Here is a 17,864-nt window from a genome sequence, read left to right on the forward strand (position 1 = left end):
CATCGAGCTACATAGCCCCAAAGTAAACGTAGCTTGTGTTATGGGTACTAAGATAACTAGTGAATATTTGAGGAATAAATAATAGTTATAATAGCTGGGTGTTTATATGCATAAATAGTTATATGCATATAAACACCCAGCCACTGAAAAACATTCATGTTCATCACACAAACATTTTCCAGTTATGAGAACTGGAAAATCCACTGCGCTGATCGGCCGTCAAATATATAGATATAAATGGTAAATTGTTGACGTTGGGACCTTTCCCAAGTGCAACTGCTGAGTTTCTTTCTGGCGTAATCAAACGGTAGCGGCGGTAGAGTAACAAATAGGCAGAGTTGTACATTATTTATAGGCACATTTCAAAAGTGCCTATGAACGAATGAAGTTTAAATGGATTTACATTTTATATTTTGTAAATCCTAACTAATATTATAAATCCTAAGTAATATATTATGCATAAAGTGTGGTCTACATAACAATATATAAAATTATTTATAATAGACCTGACACAGTAAATGATTGTTGACATTACTATTCCACATGACAACAATCCGGTGGAAGCTGAAGAGGAAAAAGTATCTAAATACTTAGACCTTGCTCACGAGATTACCGCCATGTGGAGTGTTGATAGTCGATTTATTCAATGGTCTTCTCGCGGAAAGCTTCGAGACAAACAAAGAAGGAAAGAAAGAAGCTTTCGCTTGCTTGATCGGATATAGAAGACAGTATTTCTTGAAACGGTGCGTATTGTGAGGAGGTTCCTCAATTTGGAGCCCTGACCGACAGCTGCTGGGGCATTCAAAAGCCCCGCGAAGAAGTGGATGTTTTTTTATAAATTTATAATAGGGGCTTTTTTATGTATACAATTTAACATTGTATAACAATGAAAATCATAGATTATTGAGGAATAAATTAGTATTTAATTTAAAAAAGACGGAGAGTAACATTATTACTATCCCAGAGAAATAAAAGGTAGACGACGCCTAATTATAACGACGGTTGCAGAAACTTCAACTCCTCGTTGAACATAAAATACTAAAGCCGGAAAGAATATATATTTTCCTTTTTTCATTTTAAAACTAAAATATTATAAAATTTTGATTTTTTTTCCGAATTCATATCTCACATACTTATTTCATAATCAGAATTTTAAAGTACACGTAAGTAAAAAATTGTTAGTGAAAAATCTCAATAAAAATTTTTGGTTGAGAAAATAAAATAGCTACGACTTCTTTATTGGAACATGGTTTAATCGCTTGCCATGCTCCGGACTTCTAGCGGTTTTTCCGAGTAAAAATGTTCCCGCTAAGCTATGAATTCTTTTGAAATCTCTCTATGAAAAATGGATCGTTGGATGGAAAAAGGTATGTTCATTCAAAGGTGATTCTTCGGTTATATTTCAAAAAGAATATTTCGAATTGAATTCTTCCAAACACCGCTATTTTACAAGCTTTCATTCAATTTAATTTATGCATTAGTATGCTTCGGTTTAATACTGTAAGATTTATTTATGTTTGTTCGGGTACATTTGATACAAAACGGTTGATGTACCTCGCACCAGGGTACCCTTTTTTATACAGAGAAAATGCCTGATGCATACCACTCTGTTAGAGGAAAAGGTCACTTATATGTCTATCTCTTAGACCTATAAACGACAGTACGGGATTCTAATGCGTATTCACCGCTCCATCGGTGATTTCCGAATCCAGGAGGCGCGCTCTACACTGCACGCCGCGCGCCATCTCAGGCATGTCATAAGTTTGGTGCCAAACTTTCACCAGGTAAGGTACCTACCCTACATTATACAGCACTGCACTTTCTAAGCTAATATATAAGTGTACCTCATAAGTGTAAATCAAAAGCTGAAATTAACAATCGACTTACCAGAAACGGTCATAAATTAGTGATATCTGCATATCGTCTGCGAAAGGTGCAGTTTGTGGGGTTGAGTATACGCTTTTACAACATGATTCCTAAGGAAATTCTTGACCTACCAATGCATACATTTAAAAAATGTGTATAAACGCATCTAGTACAGCGAGGTTACTATACATTTGATGAATTCCTCAATGACAAGGTAGAATGGAAGCAGCCAGCCTCGCTCTCATCTCCCGCAAGATAGCAAAATGATTGTAAATGTTGATGTTGGAAAAGAGCAGCTACTGAGTTTCTTGCCGGCTCTTCTCCGTAGAATCTGCTTTCCGAACCGGTGGTAGAGTCACACAATCATGTATACTTGACGTTTCAAAAGTGCTTATAAAGTAGGCCTACTTGAAATAAATGAATTTGAATTTGAATTTTTGAATTTACCGAACTGTAAGTGATCTGCTAATGAAATAAATATTACGTGATTCTCTGTAAATAAATTTCAATTAACAAGCAATGTTATATTACCGCCCTAGTGTTTTACCACACATAAGTCTTGTGCAAACAATCGACCATTTCTGTCTTGCAGAGCTTATGAAAATTGCGGATTATAGCAAATTAAACTTAGGTGCTGGTGTGTAAAATTCAGTCTTGGTGGGAGATTCAATTACTTAAAACGCTACCTCCGCTGTCGCTTTAACTTGAAACTTTATATTACGGGCTTTGCTTGCTTGGAAAGTCTTTAGGATTCCTGTCCACCCACAACAATTTTCACCTTTATGAAATAAAATTCTTAACGGGATATATTTTTTAATAGCTTAAGCTGGCGATAAGACTACATTTCTATCACGGAATAAAGTTAAAAAAGATTTGTAAGATTTTAAAACAAATACGTGTCACGCAACTCTCTATTATAATGCAAAAATTAAAAAAATAAATATATTTAAAGCTATTTCAATGTACACCTTTTATCTCACGAGATTGGATCGGTTTTCTTTGTTTTTCGAAATCTGCACGCAAATATTCATGGTATCCACTAGCGTGGAAAAATGATTCGTAAAGCGCATTGAAATTCGTATTGAAATTTCAGCCATTACATCCAGTCAATACAGTATAAATATATGTAGCAGCAAATTTCGAAAATGTCTAACGGCATTGAGCCGATTTAATTGTTAAGTTTTTTAGTTCAGATTTGTACAGTGAAACGCGTAATAAAGACGCAAAGGCGTTTTATTACTAACAATGGTACCCTTTTAGTATAACTAAGTCTGTCCATCCGTCTGTCAAAGATGTTTTTTTTAATTACTACTTAATACTTATCCTATTGACTTGATAATTGCAACTGGGCCAATATTATTAGAATGACAATATTTACAATAATTTATATTTGAAAAATTTGTGGACTGAAGCCTTACAGTAAGATAAATAGGCCGTATAAGGTATCATATGACAGGCTTTAAATGAAAATTAAAAATTATTTATTTGTTATCTAAATTTCATTTCAAAACAATAGGCTAAGACCTCCATTTAAGTTTAAATACTACATTAGTACATTCTGAAACTGTTTTTTGTTTTTTATATAGCAGTTAGTCATTTGTCATGTATTTTTTTTGGTAAACTTATAGAGTTTACCATGAAAACTGAAAAAAAATACCGCAATCGTAAAATAGAACACGTATCAAATTCGCTTACTTTTTGAATATCAGCAATAAATTTTTATAAACTTTTTTAAATTTCTTATAAACGCGCCACATTTTGTTAACAACTTAAAGCTGTTATTAAATTAAGCTGCTTGTTTTGTATCACACTAACTAGAAAATACTACTTCTTTGATGTAACTTTTAAATTTCTCATTAAGTGAAACTGTCTCTTTTGAATAAATATATTTAAACCTAACCAATATGAATTTTTTCATCAGGAAGAAGAGATTTCTTGTTACTTCAATACCTTTTTACTTACAGTACCTTCGTTCGGTACACGATTGTTAGTCGTACTAGGCCGTTTTATATTTTAAGTATGCGTAATCGAAATTCTAAAGTGTATCATATTTTATTTGTTTTTAAATAGCAATGAAAAGAAAGACATAACATATTTTCTTTATATCTAAATAGCATTTCTACGGTGAGAACTGCGTTTTGTTTTTAAAAGTATTTATTAAAAAAACATTGATTCCAGAGAGTAAAACCACATTTGAATTTTTTTTTCCTCTCTGAGATCCTATCCTCTTTGAGTTCCTAACTGAGAGAGTAGTGAGATGAAAAATTGTGTGTCTCGCAAGGTTGAAAAATTATTTTCGCCTCGTGCCTGTGAATCCCTCGACACGCTTTATTTATACGCCATACGCCGCGAAACATTTCGAACTTTTCAATGGCTTATCTTTGATCTGCACTTCTAACATTGGTTTTTAAAAATATCTCTCGTTATGAATGCGTCCATTTCTGAACGTTGTTTTAATCCTTCAGTGTGGGCGTCCTGGGGTTTCAATGTAATTGTGGAATAAAAAAAAAGACGCTTCAAAGCGGACGCGACGACACTCACGAATTCCCGTTTAAATTCCTTTATTAATGGCGAGTGTAGCTTTGTGGCTTGCGTTTGGTTGCTTCGAGGCAATTTTACAATTGGATTTGTTAATGGGATTGTAAAGTTCCTTTTAAAAATTCGCATTTCAATTACACATTTCAATTCTCTGAACTTTTACATGTTTCTTTTTCTCTTTATTACATGTTTGTATCTTTAATATTGGGATACAGTCAAGGCGCTTTTGCACATCATTGAACTTCTTGAACCTATGCTTTTTTTTATTCCTTTGTTGATGGAGTCTAAGATCGTAGCGGGCTAACCTGTTAGAGTAAGGTAGACATATCCTAATCGTTTCTACGCGATATCGCAACGGAACACTTAATCAGTTAGCGGCACGTATTTGTCGGTAGAGTGGTAACTAGCTACAGCCAAATCTATTAACCAGCTCGTAAATATCGATTCAACACTAGACAGGGAGGGCCCTCTCAATTCATTGCAATATACAATTTAGTGGATAATCACTTCAACCGATTGGCGTCCACTGCTAGGCCTATGTCTATTCTGTAGAGATTTCCAAAATTCACAGTTCTGGGCCGCTGGTTTCTAATGCAATTCAATCAGTTTTAAAATTACTAACTGCTACTTTTTTAACGTACAGTTACGAATTAAATTTTAAGAAAATCATACACTGCAATACGTTAACAATTCGACAATGCTACAACGCGTCCCGAATTCTCATGGGCACACCGCGATATTGCAGCTTCTATTATGTTTGACGATTCGGAGGGGCACGGTTTGTATTGTACTGTTAGAGCACAGATAGCATCCTTTTGAGAGAAACTTCGGAGCTCTGACAATAGAATACTTAAGGTCGTCTGTTAAGCGGTTTCCAGTACCTTCTTTAACTAATTGGCTATCTATTCACCGAGACAGAAACTGAAAATAGAATTTACCCTGCAACCTGTGCGATCTGAGTTAAGTTTATTAACAATTTGAGTTGGGTTTGCCGTGCAAATTGTATGTTTATTGTATGTGTGTGTATATCTTTTTACCCTTACAGTAAATATTTGTGTCTATAATTATTATAAGGTATATGGGTTTTATGTATTATTACAGATCAGAACTCATTTCCTAGCAGAATTTCAGTCCACTCCTTGGAATGTAGTGACAAAGCAAGGTGTCAAAGAGCCTCAGTTCTCGGGTTCAAATGCACTGTAAATTTTGTTTGTCTTTGAGAACCCTTTAACTTTTGGATTAAGAAACATAATTACTTTTTTTATAATAAAAACGGCTTGACCCTAAATATTGTATGAGTTGCTCCTTGGATAAACGCTTGTCTCTTCCATCACCTCTGCTTCGGTGAAAACTCAACCCGATTAAAAAATCGAGGCATATCCAATGTATATAAAAAATGCAGCCCTTTTTGGTAATCGAATTGCCGCCTCCCAGTTAATGTGCACAGCTCAAACAAAAAGGCTTTGAGTTTGACTCAAACAAGTCAACATAAAACGCATTCACCTCTTTTACCAGCGGTACTATTCTGTAAGCTGTGTTTCGCTATCAACGCTACGGTTTCGAGGATGCTCTGAAATTCGAAGGGTACGGTAATAGTAGAATGTGTAGGATCACCTAGAATGAGCTTTGCGTCTGCTCGTAAAGGAAAGTGGTTCGGATTACTGCATGCTGACCGAATACTATACCGCTAGTAGTGTGCGCAATCGTCGAGCTTTCATCATATTTATCTCATTCTCAGCTCATATTCAAGTCGCACTGCTTTCAGGCCTTCTGTCTCATAAAATTATTAAAATTTCACGCTACTCTAATTACAAAAAAAAACAAAACGCCAAATAGTTTTGCATCTACATTGCATCTGTGTGAAGCCGGGGCGGGCGGGACGGGTATCAAATAAAATTCTGAATGTCAAACCTATTTTGAAGGCGAATTCGACGACGAGAGTTGAAAATAGCACGGCTGCATTTGCGGTGACAAGTGTTAAGCCAATTTCCTGTGCCTTCACACAGTGAAAGCTGTTGGTACAATGTTTTGAACTAACTACAACCAATTTAGGAGTAGTGCTCACTCGAGTGAATAAAAAACAAACCGCGACGAATAAAAATATAATTTTTCGCGTACGCAGACTTTTTCTAAAAACTGCAAAAAAATCTTATTTTTCTAAAAAAAAGCGGTTAATCACCTCCTCCCTTTTGGTTCGTCGGTTAAAAATATGTTTATGTGTCGTAGTTTATTTTACTCACTCAAGTTAGCACTTGACAAACTTTCTCATACAAACTTTCATCTCCAATACAAGATTCAACTAGGGGATTCACATAAACTTATTTTTAACCGACGAACCAAAAGGGAGGAGGTGAATAACCGCTTTTTTTGTACAACAAAGCAGTTTTTTCTGTCAAAAATGATTTTCTGTAACACTTTCTTCAGCAAACATTCCAACTGAAATTTGAATTGGGGATTAAAGTTTGCATGAGGAAGTTTGTAAAGAAAAACTTAGTTGTATTTTAAATTAAATTTAACACTAAAAAATAATAAAAAAAAAAAAGTTGAAAATATTTTATATACATAATTTAGTTTTAATTATGCCGTCTAGGATATTCAGTCATTACAAAAACTTTTCTTTACAGTTCACGACACAAAGAAGATTAGGAGTATTATCTGGACTAAACACGTGTACACTTTACCTTGGAGGGTTCAAGGTTGCCATTGTTATGTGGGTGTACGGAGTTCAGAGATTTGCCACAGACGTACAGTTCTGGCTTGGCTTCAAACCCACAAGGTTCTGGACGTTTTTATGGGTGACTCTACCGGTTTTTATCTTTGTGAGTATTTGTTTTATACTGCACTAGATTTTGAGACGTTTAACTAGTTTACACCTAACTGCGATTGTGATATCTTGGTATTAACTAAGTATGTAAGAGGAATTGCAGATGGTATATTATGCCGCGTCAGAATACAGTTGTCACCACCTGTCCTTTTCCCGCGTTTTACGTAAAAGGGAATATGAGAATATAGAACGGGCAGCTGTGTCGTGTGACCCACGTGGTTATTACGAGCACACCCTTGGAAGAGGTCTCTATTTCATTAGTGGACTGTCATAGGCTATTGACGATGTGAAAGAAATTGTAAGGGAAGGAAATCGAAACAGATAGACGTATAGATGGATAACGAAAATGTTTTTATGGAGATGTCTCTCAAAAAGTTCAAAGTTTGTATTAAACATAAGCTTATAGAAAAGTCCTATTATAGTATTAAGGACTACGTCAACGATAAAAATGCTTGGGTGTAAATTGCTTCTTTAATAGTTTTAAATGACAATGTGAGCCTTTTTTTTTGTTATCACCATGATAACAAAAAATTGGTTGTCTGTAAAGTCGGCTTACTGACGATAGTTCAACGTGACAACGTCGTAAGAAAATACTGATGGAATGGTTGCATTTTTCAAAAGAAAATTTTAATTTTATTTGTTTGATAGATATTATCGTTGCTATAAACAATTGACACCACATTCACTTTTCACTGCACTTCATCCTTGCCGAAAACATGTAAATGTATTATTGTATAGAAGCTGTCCACGCGGACGCATCGCTCACTCTAGTAGGAGAGAGACAGCTGTTGTCGAACGCGGAGGCTGACTGTGCCTCTTTGTCGCTCGTTCCGCGCTCTCGCTTGCACTTCAAGCCTTGAATGGAACGCCTCAGAGTGAGGTAACGCGGCATACTTCATGTTTTTTCGTGCGTGCAGCCCGCTCCATCGAATTATAAGACGTTGTCACGTCAAAAAAATAAAACAACCGGATAAGTTTGTGGGCTTTTTCTTAGACCAGGGCGCGTTTAGAACCCTCATAGCTTTAGTTTTTAGTTTACAAATTTAGTTATTGCCATCAACTCACTTCTATGTCATATTTAACATGTAATGTACGCATCAAAAGTGCATCTATTTGCGTATTCGAATAAAAACATATTTGACTTTGACTGTGTTTTTTTTTTTTTGTTAAAAGTAGATACATTGGTATTCAATATATATTCATTAAATTGAAACAGTTCTTGTTTTTAAGATACTTTAACTTTATTTAATAGTAACTAAGTTACAGTAAAGTTGTTTTTGTATGGTATGAACATCGAATGAATCTATTGTGAACTCTCCTTAGTAATGAATACACGTGTAGAAAATAAGCTCTCGTAAGGTCGTTTCAATGCTAACTAACTAACTACCTTCAAAGAAAATAATATAAAAGAGCAGAGAACAGTATTATTTATTATTGGAAAATGTTCAGTTTATTTAAAAAATAAACTCTGACGCCACCTTGCTTCGAGTCTATTCATACTTTCTTTAGAAAATACATTGGATTTTATTTCATTCACGGACGAAATGTATTTACTAGAGATGCTGAAAATAAATTGTAATTACTGTAGTTCCTTTTCTGCCATAGAGTTTACCTAAAATATAAGTGAAAATATTTGACAGAGTTTTTATTCAAGCTAATAATGTTTGTAACATTTAACTTTGATAATTGAAATAAATGATTTAGTTTTATTATTGTTTTAAGCTTTTGGAATATCGTTAAAAAACTACTTGGCCAGGAGACTATTTATTTTTATATAATCTGGTTGGGTGGGGGTTATCTGAAACGGTCAGGTTTTTTATCAATATACTCCAATAATCTCTTTAAAAAGTACAATTCAATTATTTTTTTCTTGTAGACCTATCAGTCACTTATGAAGCGTTCATACATATGTTATTAACATTATTTTGGTGGTGATGGTGATAACTACATTCGTTAATTTAAAATGAAATCTAGGAGTGTTCCATACGTGCCCTGGTCTATGAAGAGTCCAGGACAAACTTACTCAGGGTTTTTTTTCGTTATCACCATCTCACAGTCGAATTATAATTTAGCTATGAAGTTAGGGCAATTGATACCCAGGCTTTTTAATCATTTAGTAGGATTTTTCTATAAGCTTATGTTTTATATAAACTTTGAACTTATTGAGAGACGTCACACAGGTTTCAATCTAATTCAATATTGGGAAATTAAAAACTGAACAGTTAATGGTCACGCTCCGATTTCCGGCAAATAAACCGCGCGTACAACGAAAGATACGTGATATCTCACACCCCTTCTCCCCCTTGTGATATTACGTAATTTTTTATGGCAGTAGATGTTTTTCTCCCCGAGGGAACGATACAATTTTATTTTCTCCCACAGCTTTATGAATATTTGCGCATATGTCGAAATAATAATGTAATGATACACGTGTAATGAAACCATGATGATCCCAGCACCTCTAACTTTTCCAAGTTATGTGCGTTTCAAGTAATTAATATATTACTTGCTTCAACAGTAAAGGAAAACATTGCGAGGAAACCTGCTTTTCTGAGAGTTCTACATAATGTTTTCAAAGGTGTGTGGAGTCGACCAATCCGCACTGTGTCAGTGTGGAGAACTACGGCCCTAACCCCTTCTCATTCTGGGAAGAGACCTGTGCCTTATAGTTGGCCGGTAACGGGTTGATGTGATGATGATGATGACACGTGTAATAAACGGGGGTAAACTTAATCTATTCCCTGTTGCCACGATTGGGCAGATGGGCATATCATTTTAGACTTCTGTCTGTGCTGTGTCTAGTCGTGGTCCTCGTCTGCATTTTTTGAGAGATTTCAGAAAAAAAATACTTTATACTAAGAATTTGTACTGGGTATTTATGTTAACAAGATCTTAGTACATACCTAGAGTTTAGAAATCGGCGACAAGTCCCGTGTCTCGGAGAGTAAGAACATTACGCCTACGGTCTCGATAACGATTTCTAACATTTGATTATATTAGTTAAAGCCCGCCATCCCGCTTTGGAACAACGTGGTGGGTCTATACTCTGAACTACCTCTTTATGATACGTACTATCATAATACTTTATGGCAGACGCCGAGGAAGGTCTACCGTGACGCAACGATCCTTTAAATGTAGCATTCGAAATTTGAAAGAATTTTTTTTTTCTGCTGCACGAAATGACCGCAATTGAGTAGACGCCGCCGCTGCATCCCGCTACTGACACCAGATATAGGATGATTCTTAAACACCAATCTATCAATTTGATTGTGCTAATACAAGATTTTTTTACCAATCAATAAGTAGACCTTGGTCAGATTTAATAAGATCGATTCAAAAGCCACCGTGAATAAAGATAAAATAAACGGACAACACTGGTTATTAAATCACGTAAATAGTAGGTGCAAATCTGATTCGCTCACGCAGCGAAATATAAATGTTAAGTATCTCTCGATCGCCCGCTACTTGATAATACTTGTTAAATAAACACCGGCGTGGTAATAATTACGATAGTGGCAAAATCATTATTTAACGTAGTCGGGGTTTATCCGGGAGAATTTATTCACGCCGGCGTGAATGGAGATTTAAGCCTCTTATGGTGTTATCAATTCAAGCGTAATAACAAGCACTTTGAATACATAAAAGAGATTATGAATTTACTCACTTATTACTTTACTTTACCAACTTGCCTCAGTTTAACGGCTCGCGATTTCGTCCTACTGGCTGATATACCTCCTTGATGAGCATTATAGTCTTTAAGTGGAGGTCCCGGGTTTGAGTCCAGGCAGGGGTAAATTGGGAATTTATACTTACTTAGTGATTTTTTCGTCTCGAAGACGTGTCGCAAAGCGATATATAGAGATATCCGGTTTGATATTCGGTGCCTTCTAGGAATCGGGCTTAAGTTAAATATAACTGCCAACGCTTCCATCTTTGTCTATATAATCACTTTATTAAAAAAATTGCTCTCTTTCCATATGATTGAATGAATAACCAAACATTAACTGACACACTTATCTATCTAAATATATCTATAAAAATACAGCTTTTTCCTTAAATTCAAATTCAAAATTCAAAATTCATTTATATCAAGTAGGCCTAATATAAGAACCTTTGAAACGTCAAGTCTGTCTGTTTGTAGTGACTCTACCACCGGTTCGGAAGGCAGATTCTACCGAGAAGAAGCCGGTAAGGAACTCAGCAGTTGCTGTTTTCCAACATCAACAATTTACATTTTACATTTTAACATTCATTTTTCTATCTTGTGAGAGATGAAAGCGGAGCCGGATGCTTCCATGCAACCATGTCATTAAGAAACTCATCGATTGTACAGTAACCTCGCTTAAAAAATTGTGTAATAAAGCTAAAGAGTTGGTCTTTTCGTGTTTTTTTTCAACTTTTGATATTCTGGATTTAGAGTATAGGTAATTTTACGAATTATTGGAGCTAACTTTAATGAAAAGGTCACAAAGAATGCTAAGCGAAATTAATAATAAAACAAGCGCACCGTGCGACGCACTGAGTCGGCGTATATTGTGTAGAATGAAAGACGTATGTTTGTATGGTATGTGCACGAAGTAAAGTGAAACCAATATAATATTTGTTAGCATAGTTGTTTGTTTCTCGGCATATTAAATTTAATGTTTAGGGGGATGGAAGATATACGTTAAGTTGAATTTGTATAAACAAATAATATTTGTTGTGGACTTAATTTTAACTCACTGTCTCCGCTTCGTTATCATAACATACAATTTAAAACATAATAAAAGCGAAGGCAGCGTTCACAATTGTTTTGAAAAGTAGTCATTATTTTATGTGTTCGAAACCATTACACTAGAGTACCATAAATATGTAAACATAAATAGTTTGTTCTTGTTTCACGCAATAAGGGTTCAGAAACGGGTCAATGTATTTTTTATAAAGAGAAAATACATTGATTGAGGGCGTCTTTTTACAAAAAGAGAGAGAGAGAGATAGAGAGAGAGCAGGAGATGGAGTCAAAAGGATTATTATTATTTTAACCGATCTCATATCAACTTTTAGTCATAGGTTATTGGTTGTACTGTATGTATAATATAACATATAAAGCAGCCATTTTCTGCGATTCACTTGTCTCTAAATTCATTTATCAAGAAGTAAAATATAAGTAAAATATAATAAACTTTTATTGATCTTGCTATTGACTCAGTTTTTATTCTTCATAGAGAAAAAATTTGTTATTAAAATATCTGAAGAACATTTCTGATTTCAAGACGTAGAGATTCTCTTCTTTGAGCTATAAGGAAGAAAAGAAACGATGAAAATTGAATGATTTAAAGTGGTTTTATCATTTTTAAAGCACAAGGGGTGATACGAAAAAGCTTTATTCATTTGATCATTTTAAAATTGTAATTTTAACTGCTTATTTTTATTATTTATCGTTAAAAATCATAAAACGAAGTAAATGAACAAGACATTACATTGTTACAGTTGCTTTTTATGGCAGCATAGGGTTTGTAGGCGAATTACTTAGGAAAAAGCCGGAAACCTTTTTTTTTAATTTTTAAATAATAACGAGACGTTAGTCGGAAATAAAACTACGTTGGTAAATTCTCCAACGAATGAGCACCATATCACATTTGAAATTAGGTCGTCTTTACCATCAAAAAATGATTTTGTGTAATTCTCTATAACCGCAATATAAAATGCTTGTTTATTAAAATACCTAAAACATGTGACATACACATAACATATTAAGTTAATTATCAATGTGACGAGCCACTTAAAGATGGGCACAGCATTTACTACAAATCGACAAATTATTATGATTAATTATTATATATTTCTTGTTTAAAAGAACTACAAGTTATAATTACAGCAACATAAATAGTTAAAAAAAACAAAAATAAATAAAAGTACTACTGCAATAGGAAAAAAATAAAAAAATTAACATTTTAAAACTAGATCTAAAAATGCGGTCAAAATACTTTGACAAAGCCGAAATCATATCACGTTTAAAATCATTGGGTTCTTGACGAAATAAATCAATATTCATATTAAATTACAAATGAATATTACAAGAAATTATGTAGTTAAATATAATTTGTGCCATTGTTGCAAATGTTAAACAAAGAAAGTTGAAGCTGCTTGATAACGGGTTACCTTCAATATTTCCTTATACTCGTATATTTCACAGCAGGATTTTTCCATGCAAACTAATTGAATTGCGAGGTCAGGGTAAAGTAATCATTTTATTACCACTTTTATCGAGAAGCGAAGTATTCCACGATCAGCACGTGGAAGTTTTCTTTTGTAGATATTTCTATTTCATCCATATACCTATAATAAAACTGGAACGGGACTAATTCTGTACATTGAAGTTTTTTTTTTTTTTAATGGCGCATAATCAAAACTGAAGCAAAAACTGAAATTTTCATCTTAACTACTGAATGAATTCAAGAAACTTGACATGATGCTAGTTCATACTACGAGGTAGGACATAGGATACTATTAGTTTCGTAACTAAGCGATTCCCTTGGGACGGGGGTGTAACTGTTTGATGAAAGGTCTGTACTGTATCTATATAAAACCGGGACTGATTGACGCCTTTTTCAAACTTTCTAAGTCGGGCACCCATCTATTTAATGAGTTGGGTCAACATTGTTTAGGCCATATATTAATTGCAGTCATTTGAAATAGCGAATTAAAAGAATTATAGATAAGGGTCCCGGGACGGTCATCTCCGATTGTCAATTTTGTGTTTGCGTAATTGAAGATTTTAAATAGTGGATGATTGAATCTCTTAGGGAAAGAATAGATATATTATGCCCACACAGTAAAGTCGTTTCTTTGAACATGATGAAGTAGTTGCATTGCTATCTTTACGATCTGTACTACTCTATCTGTTATAAGTCTTTATGTGAAGTATCTGATTTATTGAGGAAGGTTGAAATCTTTGTAATAGTACGCTACATTCCGTAATTTCCGAGCGAAGCAAGGGCACGTCTACCTACTACTTAATAAATCCGAACATATCGTTTTATTTACTTTGTCCTTTTTTTTTTAAATTGAATACTTGTTAAAACACCAATCCTCGTCGCAGATCTTGAGCGCGCAATTATGGGATAAAATGAAAAACGTTGATATCCATTTTATATGCTGCGGTGTCCTATACTTTTATTTCGACTGGTTGACTCACGAGGTCCTGAATAGAGTTTCCAATTCGGGTCAAAAATTGCTCGGTATTGATTTTTTCTCTTAAATAATCTCAGTGCCAGCCTTTAGTTAGGAAATTGGCGATATTGGATCCCGTAATCGCTCGTAACTAAGGAGTCGTTATCGAGTATAAAACTCTTTATCGTCAAAGTTAAAGGGACCAAATGCCACTCGTTCTAGAGCCGTAAATCCTATACTTCTTATTTATTTTTTATAAAAGTTCTGAAAAGAATTGTATTTGAGATTTAACACAATGCAAATAAGATCCATTTTAATCCTAATTCCTATGTTCAATTTATAATACGTATCCCTGCGAAGAGTTGCTCTGTTTATTGCCGATGGTTTCTTTTAACCATCAGGTACATTATTTGCTTGGTTTGTCGATTATTGCTCCAAAAAAATAAACTGAAAGAGTTAGCTGTCTATATTTATATCAATGAACACTATTAAATAGAAGTTCCAGTTTTTAGCGCCAAAATAAAAGCGTTTTACTAAATGCATTTTACTGAATGCATAAATCACAGTGAGGTATTTACGGTTCCTACTTTTAAAAAATAAATTTATAGTTCAAAACTAAAAAACACGCTTTGTATAAAGAACCAATCTAATTTCTACCTTTTAATTTAGTTTATTTACAGAAGCGTGATTTTTAGTTTTTATATGATACTATTATTTTTATTAGAGCAAGATTGCTCTAATAAAAATAATTGCGAAATTGAAAAATGGAATAATCTTATCAAATTAATGTTTTATGAATGAAATCAGACAGTTTGAATAGAGAAAGAAAGATTCGGCTAAAAACATACAAACAAACATACAAGTAAAGCTAATATTAAACGTGTAAAAACAATTTTTAAAATAATTAACTCTCTATATGCTTAATTTTATAGTCTGTCTATATGTAGATTCCAGCTAATCCCTGAAACGGTTGGTGCAACTTCAACGGGATTTTTCATAAAGTTTTATAAGTCTTTATGAAGGGTGAGGTTTGGATCACTAAAGCGTACTTAGGTGCGCCTTGCTCAAACTTTGCCTACTTAAAACTTGGCTAAGCTTATGCTAAGAATAATCTTTGATTTAAGATTAATAGATTTATCACGCTGAGATTATTCTGAATGGAACGCGGATATTTGAGCGGCGCTTTTTATTTGTATTATATTTTTCGTCGATGGCTGCAGACTTCGAATGAATAGGGACCCTGTTGGTGTCCCTGGTTCGACCTCCAGCAGGGGTAATTAGAAAATTTATAGTTTCTGAATTTTTGTCTTGGCTGGCCACCAAGCAATTTAACGTTACTGTACGATGCTGCGTACAATCCAAATAGGGGTATTCGCAATCTATCGGCCGTACCCCTTATATGTTCCGCCCGCTACTATCTTCGACTGCATTGCGTACCACTAGTTCCGGTTGCAGTATTGGGATAAATAATTATACGCCTAAACTAAATGGATTTAGATTTTAAAGTGTACTTTTTAAAGCAAATAACTTACGCGTGGGCACACTGGCGGTGGCACTAAAATTCTTACGTTTTTTTTTTACGAAAAATCATTTTTTGGAAGTTGTGAAAGCCCAGTGGGTAAGAGCTCGACTTCACTTTCAGAGACCACCCTAATCAACGATGATAATCTAAAGTCGGAACTCTATCGACTAGTGTCAATTTTGTATATTCAATCTATCCCTAATCTATAGATTAACTCTTAAAAAACTTTGTTATTGACAAAATATTACCATACGAATATAAAGAAATAAAAACTTCACTGGACAACTTATAAACAGATTACAGATGGACAAATATAGAAAAATGTTATCACGCTTTATCGTGGGTAGGTTTGCAATTTTATTTTAGTTAAAATAGCCAAATGCCAACACGTGGCCAATACCTCTTGTAAAATAATGCTTTTCCCAAAGACGGGTCGTTCTTGGTTGAGGAATTCTCCCGGCACTACCCCATCAGCTCCTTTATTGTGACGAGCATAAATTGCCTACCTAGCATATATTTTATAATCGAAGCGCAACCCTAATTATTGTATAACCCCAGTGGACTCCCGAAGTCGTCAGTATCACAAATGCTCAAGTTACTTAAAAAGATACTCAAATCGCTATAAGTGTCCCTTTAGTTTATGAACAGTTTCCTCAGTTTCTCAAAGATCCCTTCAACAGATCTTGACCTGATGAAAATGGAACTAATGGGAAGTAAGACATCTCAAACAAACTAAAAAAATTCAAATCGGCTTATAAATGATAATTATTGTTTTGAGCTAACAAACTTAAAAAAAATACAACCGAATCGAGAACCTCCTCCTTTTTTGTAAGTCGGTTAAAAAATAGTTTATAATGGTGGCGTAATCGCGAAACAAATATACAAAAGAAAAACATGCAGTCGAAATTAGAACCTCCTCTCTGAAAATCAAATCGGTCGAAAATGTACGTTAATCAATAAAAAGCAGTGACTTTATTATTTACACTAAAACAATATTACCTAAACACACATTTTCTAGAATTCTAGAATACTTTCATCTTCAATTGGCCTAATTGCATGAAGTAGGTTGATCCGAGACCTGGTTCCGCAGGAGGCGCCCTTCGTATTGCCTTGACACGATGGCTCGAGGTCACGGTCGCAAGCGAAAGTGATTCCGTCTCGCTCACGCTCACGCGCCTGCGCGTTGGCTAGGAGTAAGCTCGTCGCTTAGGAGTAAGCGCGTCGGATGCTAGACAATATATTGCTTTCTCGCGTCAAGCCATCACCGTGAACTGTGATAGACTACTCCAAATTATGTTTTACTAGAAGTGACCGCGTACACAATATAAATTAAAAATTGTCTGTCTTTTTTTTCACTCTAACAACGGTTCGGAAGGCAGTTTCTACCGAAATGAAGCAAGCACGACACTGTAAATTGATGATTTAGAAATATCAGCTGCTATATTCCAACATCGAAACAACAGAAATTTCAATTTATCATTCACTTTTCTATCTTGTAAGAGATAAAAGCGGAGCCGGACGCTTCCAAGCAACCTTGTCGTTAAGAATTTTCTCATTAGGTATATAGTAACCACTTTTAAATTGTTTAAGATTAAGCATTAAGCATTAAGAGCGCACGCCAAATGATGAATGTAGACAAAAATTTTTGCTACTTTGGGTTCCATTGCAGTTTTCTTAAATTTCTATATCTAACTTTTTTTTTTATTTATGGACTATTTTTCAAAGTAGGTATAGCTTTCTTTTCTCGTAAGTTCAATAAGCTTTGAGCCTATTTGGTACAAACGAACAGACAAACAAAAACATCATTATAATATTAGTATAGCCTAGCGGACCCGCGCGACTTCGTCCGCAAATGAGTCGACTTAAAAAAATAGTCGTATGTCCAATATAAGTGATTCTGATATTCCAATATAGATGAATCTTAGCTAGATCGCATTATCACCCCCGAAACCCCCTGTAAAC

General features: G+C 34.5%; 1 protein-coding gene across 1 annotated transcript in view; it reads left to right on the forward strand.

Moving 5' to 3' along the window:
* Positions 1-17,864, forward strand: part of LOC120636426 — a 67,689-nt gene that overhangs the window by 31,686 nt on the left and 18,139 nt on the right. Inside the window, exon 6 of the mRNA XM_039907903.1 lies at positions 7,029-7,223. Within this exon, the coding sequence (XP_039763837.1) occupies positions 7,029-7,223 (195 nt within the window). The remainder of the gene's footprint in view (positions 1-7,028; positions 7,224-17,864) is intronic.

This window comes from Pararge aegeria, chromosome Z, assembly GCF_905163445.1.
Source record: "Pararge aegeria chromosome Z, ilParAegt1.1, whole genome shotgun sequence".
NCBI lineage: Eukaryota > Metazoa > Arthropoda > Insecta > Lepidoptera > Nymphalidae > Pararge > Pararge aegeria.